This window comes from Lotus japonicus, chromosome 3 (assembly GCF_012489685.1).
Source record: "Lotus japonicus ecotype B-129 chromosome 3, LjGifu_v1.2".
Lineage (NCBI taxonomy): Eukaryota > Viridiplantae > Streptophyta > Magnoliopsida > Fabales > Fabaceae > Lotus > Lotus japonicus.
This window is the reverse complement of record NC_080043.1, coordinates 74,418,591-74,431,098: the sequence shown is the minus strand read 5'-3', so window position 1 is coordinate 74,431,098 and position 12,508 is coordinate 74,418,591. Positions and strand designations below refer to the sequence as shown.

Below are 12,508 nucleotides of genomic sequence, written 5' to 3'. Positions count from 1 at the left end.
TTTTTAACATATTCTATGACTTTGTAGTTAATCTAAGTTATGAAATTAATTTAAGATACACTTTCTTAGTGTGTTTCACAGGATCTAAACTATTAGTAACAAAATGCAAATAAGGCAATGAGAAAAAACCACAAGAAATCACTATAAACCCCATTCACAATCATCAAGCAAAAATTTATATTTCACGGGTCTTTTCGCGAGAAAAATTGAACCATGAAGTTGTAAGCTTTTTGTTGACAAACAAAACCTATCAAAATATAATAGATAAGAGAGATCAACATTCCAGAAGTAGATAAAAAAATAAAATTCATATTTAGATTTGGTTACATAGGCAATATATGTGCTATATAGCTAGGGATGTCAAAATTACCTATACCTGCGGATAAAAACGACCCACTATGGGTAAAATTACCCGCACTCGCAAGTATCCACAGATTTATTTAATGGATATTTCCGCTATTCATTTATTAATGGGGCGGGTATGAATATTGAGATATCCATACCCACGGATACCCACCCAATATATAAAATACTAAAATATCTTAGATATGTAAAGAGATGTATATTAAGTCTAATATCTAATGAATTTGTGTTTGGGTTATAGTTCTCCTTCAAGTAAACTTGTACAAAGGTAATAGTAAATAGAAACACTTAGACCAAAAAAAGGGGTAGAAAAGAAGTATTTTCCTCTACACATTGATTGAGTGTAAAGTCTAATCTTAAATTTTATTTTTAATATTATTTTTATTTGAACAAATATATGTTAATCAATATATGTTCATGGGTGTCGGGTGTCCATGGATATCCATGGATATTTTAAAATTCAGTTAAAATTCACTTAATGGATATCCATGTGGGTATGGAGCGGGAATGAGTATGAATTTTCACCTGCGGAGTGGGTGGTGGGTATATACTACCCATGCCCACCCGTACACATTGACATCCCTAGTGCTATATAAGAGAAGCAGCAAAATGTGGATGTAGGGGCAGCGTGTAGTGCGTCGGCGAGTCAGTTGGTGGGGGAGGCGAGTGGCGTCGCGGTGGAATCGATGATGTAGGTGGAAGGAGGGCAGTAGAAAGAATATAAGGGGAGACAGAGGAAGAGGGGGCGAAGGTGAGGGTTATGGAGAGAGTGAGTTGGTGACAGAGGGAGTAGATATAGTAGCGGAGGGGGCGACGATGGGAGAGGAGCAATGGAAGAAGAATGGTCGCAATAGGGGAGCAGAGGGAAATAAGGAGACAACAGAGTGGTGGGATGAGGGGTTTGTCAGTGTGAGGGAGGAGAAGTGGGTGAAAAGGGCGTGAGGAGAGAGGTGTGGTGAAGAGGCAGTATGAGTTCAACTTAGCATTGGCATGATCTGACGCTAAGTTGGTCGATAAAACTTGTGTTGTTATTCAAGTTCAAACCCCCCCTCCCCGACATCTATTCAGACCACCATTAATGTAAGATAAGTCTTAAATAAAATTTTAGTTGATCTTGCTATTTTCATGTATTGTAATTTCATGTATTGGGATTGAAGTACCCATTGTACTTCATTTAAATACTATATATACATTCCATTGCCTATAAAATATATATATATATATATATAAATCCTCACCCCCTCACATTCTTTCTCTCTCCTCTTTCCTTACCTTTTTCCTCTTTCTTCCACCCCCACCACCCACCACCACCACCACCACAACCTCCATCTTCTGTCGCTTTTGAAAATTTCCAACCTTAGGGTGTTGTTTCTGTCGTTTTTAATTTTCTTCTGCAAATAAACACACTTTAGAAGTGCGTTACGCACCCACTTTAGAAGTGCGTAGTTAACGCACTTCTAAAGTGCACCGTAAACGCACTTTTAAAGGGCGAATTGTTACAAATTTGTACATAACTGGTATCAGATGATTTTTAAAAATTATGAGATTGCCACAGTAAATAAGATAGAATATTTGGAGATTTATGGTGGAATAAAAAAATTTGAAATTCAAAATAAAATACCAGATGAAGGAATTTGGCTAAATTACACAAATCTTAGGAAGAAGGTGCTAAGGTATGATGGCTTCATTTTTCTCTTCAACTTTGCAGTTGGTCGCCTGAGCATCCGACACAAAAAACTGTCCACTTTTCCATACTGCACCCTTCCTGATTGTGAAGCGACTACTAGGGGTGTCCAGCGGTCAGATTCGAGTGGGTTTGGGCCCAAAACGCGGTTTTGATCGGGTGAAAATGGCCAAAAACTACAGATCCGCCACAGTCCGACACAAGCTTCTGGGTTCGTCGGTTTCGGGTTCGACGGATAACGGGTTCGTCAGATCGGTCCTCGCAGTTTGCACGTTGCAGATCCATAAGAAAATTGAGAAAAAAGTTGAGAGCAAGAGGAAGGAGTCCAGATTTATACCAAAAGAAATCAAATTCATACAAAATCAAGATCAAATCCAGGCCAACAGAGACCAAATCATTACAAAACATAAGGAAAATAAAACCCTAGAACCTTCTATCTTCGTCCTTCCACCATTTATCTTCAATCTTCGACCTTCGACCTCCCTCGACGACGACGAAGATCTCAGCGGCGCCGACAACATGAACGAGATCGTCGTGTTTCTTGGTTGCGCGGTGATGCGAACGACCTTAGTAGGAGAATGAGGAGCGACTGTGAGAGAGGAAGATGGAGTAGTGGCGGCAGTGAGAGTGGAATGGAATATGGAGTGCTGGCGGCCTGGCGGCTGTGAGAGAGGAAGATGGAGAGTGGTGCGGCTGTGAAAGAATGAGGAAGATGAGAGATAGATTAGGGTTTTTTAGTTGAGAGAGGCTGAGTGTATTTGGGGTTTAGGTTTTTTTTAAAGAATAAGTAGTTGGGCTCGGCTGGAATGGGCTGGGCGATTTTTATTTATTTATTCAGACTTGCTTCGGTCGGTTAGCAGACCAAACCGAAATAAACCACCTAGAACCGGAAAACCTCACCCGGTCGACCCGTCAACGACCCGAACCGACCCAATGGAGCAAAAAGGCCTTCGGGCCGGTCGGTTTGGGTCGGTTCTAAATTGTTTAGACAACCCTAGCGACTACTATAAGGTGTAAGAATTTGGAGATTCTGATTGCATATTTGAGCTCAGAATGGTCCTATTACCTTAACCAAAAAGTAACAGTCCCAGATTCCTTCCATAAATTAAACAAGCAAAAAAAAAAGAAATATGTGCGTTCCGCTCGCACTTTGAGAGTGCGACCAAAATGCACTTGCAAAGTGCATGATGGACGCACTTTCAAAGTGCGTGATGGACGCACTTACTAAGTGTGTTTTGGTCGCACTTTCAAAGTGCAAGAAAAATATTTATAAAGGGCCTTTTCGGATTTTACGAGAATTTAACAGGGTACGAATAGATGTTGGGGGTCCAAATAACAACTCCCAAATTTGTGTTAGCTCTAAACCATCGTTTTGTGTAACACCCCCTTTTTCCCATTGTTTTATTTAAAAACGTTTATCAGAGTTTAAAAACATATCAAGGGAGTATTACACTTCTTCACTAAAGCTCATTAAAATTAACACTGATTGTGTTTGAAAATTTATAAGTTCATATGCTTTCCAAAGAATGAATTATTTCTGTCAATAAAATTTCTAAACCAGCCAGATAATCCTAAGATGCATAAAATCACTTATTTAAATAGGTTTATCTTCCTTGATATTCAAATAAAATTCATCATACTCAAAACTGAATTTCATAGGCACTTCGGCCATCAACAGTACGACATCGCCATAATTTAGAAAATTATTCAACAACTTCCACAAGGAGAGGTTATAAAATCCTCTCAACAGAAGTGTAAAAGTAACGTAAAATATCTACTCAGTGTTACATTACAGAGCAAGACACTTATTTTATAATAATAATAATAATAATAATAACATAAGCTAAGACTCTCCGAAGCTACTCCTCATGAGCCACATCTCTACCTCCAGTACCTGAGCGATGTCGTATAGAACATCATTCCAACAGAAGGGTAAGAACTTACATTGTATAAAGTATAGCATGACAAAGAGCAAGTAAACAATTCAGATTTTGCTTTATAAACTCTTCACCTTTTCTTTAAAATCTGAGTGATTATAATATTTGCTCTCAAGACAGTTTCATAATTCTTATTGTTGTTTCAGAAAATTATAAGTTTTAAGAAGAATAATAATTCGACTTTACCACAACAGCAAAACAATTCACCAACAATTCACCAAACACATAAAACCACTGAAAACGTGAAACTTAGTGTGTGAGACTCTAATGTATGCATGTGGTACCAATTGTTAACCTTAGCGGTATCACCGCGTCCACTCCAGACAGTTAACCACCAATGAAGTCCAGTCCAGACTTCCAGAACCACTCCAGTTCTGGGACAAACCTCAGTTTTCCGATGAAAACCGACACGTTGCCTCTTGACTAAATGAAGTGTATTTCGTGCAAAAACTTATAAATTAAAACATGCAAATTGAGACCACTCCAGCCCCAAATATATAACATATTTTATCGCCAAATTCAATAATGGAAATCACACCAAAATTGCACAAAATAACACTTCAAATATAATTATTAAATCATTCACTATTCCACCAACATACTAGCAACACAAAATCATCAAATGTCTCACATCAATTACCATAATCAGTTTCAGAATCAATCCCATAAATAAGCAGAAACATAGCAAACTTGCATATAATTCTGGTACTAAATGAGCAGTCCAAAATTATGAAAATTTTACCGGGTGTCTGCGAGCAGAAATAGAGTTAACTTGCAGATAATTCTGGTATTGAACCAGCGACCTAAAAATTACGAAAATATTACCCAATATAACCCTATGAGTTAGCTTTCATAAAAAATTGGCTTCACTCAATTCGGAATTCTGTAGAGAGAGTTATGCTCTCTATAGCACAGTCTGCTAGGGTGTCTGCGGGCAGAAACAGAGTTAACTTGCAGATAATTCTGGTATTCAACCAGCAACCCAAAAATTATGAAAATTTTACCCAACATAACCCTATGAGTTAGCATTCATACGAAATTGGTTTCACTCAATTCGGAATTCTGTAGAGAGAGTTATGCTCTCTACAACACAGACTGCTAGGGTATCTGCGGCTAGAACAGAACCCAATTCTCCCCAGAACCTCAAATTCGTTCAAAATGAATTTTGCTCACCACATATTAACACTCAACACAGTCTCTCAGTTCTGAATTTTCAAAGAAGTTGGGGGTTCCTTCATGTTAAACTCAACCTCTGTTATTCTACAATTATACAAGGTAAATTCAAACCCTTACCTCTTGAAGATCAAAGTCTAGGTTTTCTTCTCTTTTCTCCTCTCCTTGCTTTTCACGTGTTTTCTTTGTCTACTAACTTCTCCAATTCTCAAATTCTGATTTCTCTCTTTTAAATTCACTCATAACCCTTAAATAGTCTAACAATGGGCCTCACTCCCAACTACTCACTATAAAACCTAAAACCCTTATTTATCTATATCACATAATAACTTAATTATCTAATAAAATCACTTAATGACCTTATCATCTAATTAAATCACATAATCATATAATTAAATCACATAAATTATCAAATTAACATATAGCATAATAATAATTAAACTAAAATAATAAATAACATAATAACGAAAAGTGGGGTGTTACATTTTGCACCGAAACTAAAAGGTGAAATGTAGCGTAGGTGATAGGCTGGCCCTAACTTACGCTAAAACAAGTCTTTCTTGTAGTGGTAGTGATAAGAACAAGCAGCCAACATGGTGGTGTGGTTGTGGTGGAGGCGGCGGCGGCATAGATATATATGGTGGGTGGTTTGAACTTTGAATTGCTTGCGGTGAAAACAAATTAAAGTGGAAATTTAAATTCTCTTTTTAAATTTTGAAAACTTTCAAATTAATATTAGTGAAATTTATATACCACTCTGAACTATTCACCGGTATATCGTCCATCACTTTTTAGACTTCCCCAATCCCCACCACAATGTTCCTCGTCTTAGCTGTATAAATAATAGTTCTATGTTTCTTAGCAGCACAAGCAGTACCGACCACTAATAGCAATACCAATATCTATAGTACTATTGCCCAAACCCATCTCATAATTAACTAGTCCTGTTTCTCATTAGCTAGCCATCCACTTCAACTCACATGCACGCTGGTTCCTTTTCCACCATGCCTTCCCTCTCAGAAGCCTTTCTTTCTCACCCTGTTCACCTACATCACAAGCTACCTGACCTGAACTCTCTTCAAGAACTCCCTGATACTTATGCCTGGACACAACACGATGACGATCACCATCACACTAGTTACCCTAATTCCAATCCTTTCCCAGCAGTAGGTGAGTCTACGGTTCCTGTTATTGATCTCAACGACCCAAATGCTACAAAGCTCATTGGCCATGCATGCAAAAGTTGGGGTGTGTTCCAAGTGGTGAACCATGGTGTTCCGATGAGCCTCTTCAATGAAATTCAGCGCGTTGGTCAGGCACTATTCTCTCTTCCGCTTCACCACAAGCTCAAAGCAGCTCGTTCCCCGGATGGAGTTTCCGGCTACGGCCGCGCCCGGATCTCCTCCTTCTTTCCCAAGCTCATGTGGTCTGAGTGCTTCACAATTTTTGAATCCCCACTTGAGCATTTCCTCCAACTCTGGCCCCAAGACCACAGTAAATATTGGTAAGTAATTACTTAGTGTGATAAATATTGTGATGATAGATAATAACAAATTTTCAACATTTTAAAATACAACATTCTAATTAGAGAGGGAAGCGTCACGAGATGCAGCTCTTTAGACGATATCAAAATTTCCTCCTTCGATTTTGATTGTCCTTTATGTCTAGAATTTCTTGTTTTTTTTTTTAGCTTTTTTTATTTTATTTTCCGAGTGTAAAAAGAAAAGTGCATGAGAAAACTTCTCATTACCAAAACTAGGCACCCTCATCCATGTATCCCCTTATTATAGATGATGAAACTGAAAATCAACTTATTAGAGTTTCTGTCTTTCTTTATGCTTCTTCAGGTCGAAATGAAGATATATTTTTTTTTGGGGGGTTTTTTTTTGGGTGTGGTGGTGAAGAAGCTCCTAGAAAAATTATTATCCTATTTTCTTTCAGAAATGTTAACGAAAGATAATTTTCATAGAATCAACTATCAAGGCATTGCCCCTCAAAAAAAAACTATCAAGGTATTCTCATAGTTAAATTTATTTGCACTCTATATAACTCTCTCTTTTCTATCTCTAGCTTATTCACTCAAATCTCATCCTATATCTATCTTCCCTCTAAGTTGTTTACACCTTAGGAAGTTAATGAAAATCTCACTTGTTGATTCTTTTTAAAGAAATTTTTAGCTTATTTTTATTATTAGTTATTAATTCTTTAAAAACTCAGTTTAATTATTTAGTAAAAGACATTATCTTTAAAAAAAATATGCCGTAACAATAAATTATTGTTAGGCTTGATTTTGAATCTGATAAATGAAGTAATAAGACATTGGAAGAGCATATTCTATTTATATAGTTGATCCACCAAATTGAGTCAAATTAGTGAAACCATGTACATCAAACACTACAATAATTTTTCTTCTTTAGCTTAAAACTGCATCAGGAAACCGGTACATGCTTGTTGCCATAAAAGATTCGTTATTTTATAATAGAAATCATTTAATACGTGACAATTGTTATCTTTTCTACAATAATATGTTACATATTTTTCATAGTGTTATCATAGAGTATGAGAAACTGTTCTGCAAAGAAAAAAAAGGTAACGCTGAAACATGAGAGCATTAAATTGCGGAAAGTTTTAGAAACATTTTATGTGTCTATGATTACACTTTTGAACGGTTGTGAAAAGCAAAAAATGTTATAATAAAGATGTTGATCTAAAAAGCTAGAGCTCCGTTTCATGAACATGTGGCGATATCCGTCAAACAAAAAAAAATAATAATAAAAGGTGCATTAAACTTAAAAAGAATGAGATACACCATATATAGTTTTATTTTCAAAAATAATTTGCAAAGATCAGAATATATGAGAGTAAAGGACCCACGGAGAAGACTTTAGAAGTCATGAGAATCTACTACACTAAATCCACTTGCCACTATTTATTACTTTTTGATCAGTAATTCAGTATCCTCTTGCTGATTTTTCAAAAGAGTAATAATATTTGCACATAGGAAGGCATTATATCAACTTTAGACTTTATTTAAAGAAAATGCAAAAAAAAAAAGACTGAGACTAATTTTAATTTTATTCTTTAAAATATAGTTTAAGAATTGTAGATATTGCAAAAAATTATGTAAATCTCTCATTTTTAAACCCCTCTTTGACTTTTGGCGGACTTTTTTTTATTGGATCTCTTTTGCAGTGACATTGTCGTGCAATATGAAGAGGCCATGAGAAAGCTAGCAGGGAAGCTCATGTGCCTTGTGTTGGCTTCCCTCGGCATTTCAAACAAAGACCTAAAATGGGCCGGCCCAAGAGGTGAATTCAACGAGGCCTGTGCAGCTTTGCATCTAAACTCCTACCCAAGTTGCCCGGATCCGGATCGGGCCATGGGCCTTGCCCCGCATACCGATTCCACCCTCCTTACAATCCTCTACCAAAATAACATCAGCGGGTTGCAGGTCCTCAGAGAAGGTGCGGGGTGGGTGACGGTGCCACCCACTCCCGGAGGCCTCGTGGTAAACATGGGTGACCTCCTTCACATTTTGTCAAACGGGTTGTACAGGAGTGTGCTCCATCGGGTGCTTGTAAACCGAACCCAACAACGATTCTCGGTTGCCTATCTTTATGGGCCTCCAGCAAATGTCCAAATATCTCCTCATGTGAAGTTGATAGGCCCAAGTAGGCCTGCACTTTATCGTCCAGTGACTTGGAACGAGTACCTTGGCACCAAAGCAAAGCATTTCAATAAGGCACTCTCATTGGTGCAGCTTTGTGCATCTATCAACAGTTTGCCTCAAAATCACAGCGTACAAGTGGGCTAGATTTTGACAAAATAAAAGTGGGCTAGATATTAGTCCATCAAAGGTTTAATATATGTTCTCAATGTTGTCACTTTTAGTCCATGTAATATTTTTGTCAGTATTCGTAATCTTAAAATTTAAATCACCAATTTCAGTGCTTTATATGATTTTTTCCTCAGATTTTTGAGTCCCAAGATAATCTTTTCCTTAAAATTGTAGGTTTATTAAGATTGTAACAATTTGTGATCAACATTCCCTGCAAACACAGAACGCTGAGTTTTCTTTAAACAAAAAAAAATATCGGGAGAAATGTTATTGATTGTAGATACATAGGGATAAATTTTATTAAGCATTAACAACGTCTCAACACTACCACAATGACAATACCATTCAATATTTGCAGTTAGTAGCGGTTTCTGACAGTTGCAAATTATAAGACTTATTATAAAAAAAAAGGTCAAAAATTCTACAATGTATGCGAGCAAACATTAGTTACAAACTGTAGGCGGTGTCGAATCGTGTCGATGTAGCCATCTCTAGGTATAACAATATATGGGCTTTATTAAATCAATGGAATTCGTCTAAGGGAACATTTAAGTCGAATACACAACACAATTATGGTGCACTGTTAATGACGGTTCAAACACCACAGTAACTACGCATAGCAAATTGATCATCTCTCTTGCCTTTTTCCTTATTATATGAATGTTTGAGGAACTCTTCAGTCTTCACGATCAAAAGGCTTATAAAGCAGAGGGTGTTCCTCATCCACTAGCTCCTCAGGTGCTTTTATAATACACCCTCCTTTCGGAACAAAGAATAACGCTGCAGAGTATCTAGCCTCGTTCCCGGTCATCATCACTCGGTGAAAGGGCGAATGCAACCTCCCATTTGACCATGCCTTCAAATTTCACATCATAACATTATAAATCGTAAATTTTCAACATAAGGTTTAAATGAGATAATGTGAATAAGATTTACATGGAAACAATCATTCATCATAACAATGAAACTTTGTGATTCTGAGGAAGGCTTGTAGCTTATCCATTTTCTTCCATTTTCTTCCATCTTTGGTCAGAACCTCCAAACCATCCACTTGACTTTGGAACAATATGGTCAGAATGGCTGTGTCTGTGTGAGTGTCTAGGCCTACCTTTGTGTCACTGGTTTGAGGGCCTTTGTATTTCATAGTCTTAAGGAAGTACGTAATTGGTTGAGTTGAGGTGCTCATCTAAATACTTTTCAACACCCAAACTCTCCAAAACCATCTTTCTAACAATCTGGTCCAACTCTGATAAATGCTCAGAGAATGAACTTAATTATAATTTTGCTGCATGCCAAATTCAAAGAAATTAAAATTAAGAAATAGATAGGAAAAGCAAATATATATAAGCTCAAAAAACTTAATCACAGAAAACATAGTCTAAAAAGCTAATCTAATCATTTGAAATTATAATGAGTACATGCGTACCTAAAGCTTGGGTTTCCATTAGGCCACAAGATTTTGGTCAAGCTTTCTACTTTCTCATAGACATTTGCATCATCAATGCCCATGCTCTTAAAAAGTGGTATATTAGGAAATTGCCCAGCATAACCAAAATAAGGCTTCTTAGACACGTTGAGTTGCTTGGTTTGTAGAGGGAGATTGAAGAGTTCTTCAAGTGCACCAAATATTTCTTTGCCAATGTCTACTTTATCAAAAATTGCTTCAAAGCAACCATATACTCAACTAGTGCCTTGTGAACTTTGGATTTCACTGCCTCCCAATTAGGACTAGTGCCTCCCAAATTATTGAGGTTAGTGAAATCAATAACAGGAAGCTTTAGAGTGGTTTCTGAGCCCATGTGATCTTCACTTTTCCTTCTCTTATAATTTGATCAAGATTGGACGACAATATAATGCTTATTATTTAAGCTAGATTTGGTGATTAAGTTATTTTGTAGGTATCATTCACATTGTCATGACATCGATAATATTAAAATATTTGTTATTCTATAATGTTTGTCTACTCTAAAAATTGACTTAGAGATGTAGTGACATAATGAAACGATTCTTTTGATCAAGTTGGCTTAGCTAACATAATTGAGGTGCTATGGCTGGCTATTTTACCACGTGAGTTGTCCGGCAAGGCCTGGCAAATATTTCTTTTGGAATGTCTGAAGGAACGTTATTAAAAATTGCTTCAAAACAACCATAGTCTACTAGTGCCTCGTGAACTTTGGATTTCACGGCCTTCCCAATTAGTTAAGTTATTGAGGTTAGTGAAGTCAATATAACTGGAAGCTTTAGAGTAGTTTCTGAGCTCATCTCTTCACTTTTCCTTCTCTAATTTGATTGCAAGATTGAGGACAATGCTTATTTAAGCTAGGATTCAACTCAAGTCAGCCTTTACAACTGACTTTAGTTTTTGTGAATTTTTATTTTCAAAAGTGCCAAGTGAGCTGCACCAGCTAAATTGGCACTAAATTGCAGCGTTGGTTGCATGATCGACTCTATAAGTTTGCTTCATGACATTTAACATGAGGCATGCTGTCGACTCTTGACTTAATCTACAATATTTCTTTTATTATTTAAGCCCATCTCATTCGTTTGGCTGATGTCAAAATACACATGTTGAATAAAAATAATTTAAATTGGAAAATAGAAACTACAGATCAGCAAAAACCTACACGCAAGCACTCCACTTCATCAATCAATTACAGGGATGTGAAAACCTCTTTTTGTAGTAGTGCAAGGAACGAAAACCACATAGTACAACAAGTTAAGGGATGTAAACCAGTGAAATTTTAATTGAGGGATGAAAAATAATTCGCTTTAGTTTAGGGGTGAAAAACTTATTTAACCCTTTTTTTTTCTTAAGCATGATATTTTCACAGTCGATAGCTGTGATTTTAATCCCTCACCCCAGAGTCAGCTTGCACATTAAGCGATAGGGGAGTAACCAAATCCGTGTAAGTGATTTTTTTGGCTTCATCCTTTTTATGTTTTGTTTTTCCAATTTCACTAATTAAATCAAAAACTTTGTATCTACTCTACAATTTACAAGGGTAATCATGGAATGTAACTCAAAAGAGGTTGTGGAGGCGGTTCTTTGTAGTGGCATCTTGGTCAATTCTTACTTAGAGCTAGTTTGTGATATCCATCAGATGATCCTACCTCGTCTTGAAGTCATATCCCAACTAGTTGCGCACAAAGCAAATGCGATAGCAGATAATCTTGCTAAGTAAATAAAAGCCATGTTGATTACTTGGGGTTTGTTCTCTAACCTCCATCAATGTCCAACTACCCAAGTTTTTTTTAAATAAGCTAAATAGTATTAAAGTGAATTATTAGGGTACTTCAACCCAAAGAAAATATAAGAAAAAGAAATTTACAAGAGGCAGGAGAAGAAGAAAAAAATTGCAGAAATGTAAATTAAACAGGGACCAAGGGGAGTATATATAGCCCGATCCCACTACTTTTGGCTCAAAATAGACACACTTTAGCCACAGTATGCCAATCCTCGAACAACAACAGTTCCCAAAGCCACAATTTGAGCCTCAAAAACAAAACAAAAGC

At 36.8% G+C, this 12,508-nt stretch overlaps 1 protein-coding gene and 1 pseudogene across 1 annotated transcript; one reads left to right on the top strand and one right to left on the bottom strand.

Annotated features, from left to right (window-relative positions):
• Positions 1-6,030: 6,030 nt before the first annotated feature.
• LOC130742612 (gibberellin 3-beta-dioxygenase 1-like) lies at positions 6,031-9,120 on the top strand. Its single transcript, XM_057594710.1, has 2 exons — positions 6,031-6,661; positions 8,350-9,120. Exons 1-2 carry the CDS (start codon positions 6,138-6,140, stop codon positions 8,969-8,971), a joined length of 1,146 nt encoding a protein of 381 aa, XP_057450693.1. The 5' UTR covers positions 6,031-6,137; the 3' UTR covers positions 8,972-9,120.
• A 367-nt stretch (positions 9,121-9,487) lies between these two features.
• Positions 9,488-10,855, bottom strand: LOC130745853 (probable 2-oxoglutarate-dependent dioxygenase AOP1; annotated as a pseudogene).
• Between the last annotated feature and the right edge of the window lie 1,653 nt (positions 10,856-12,508).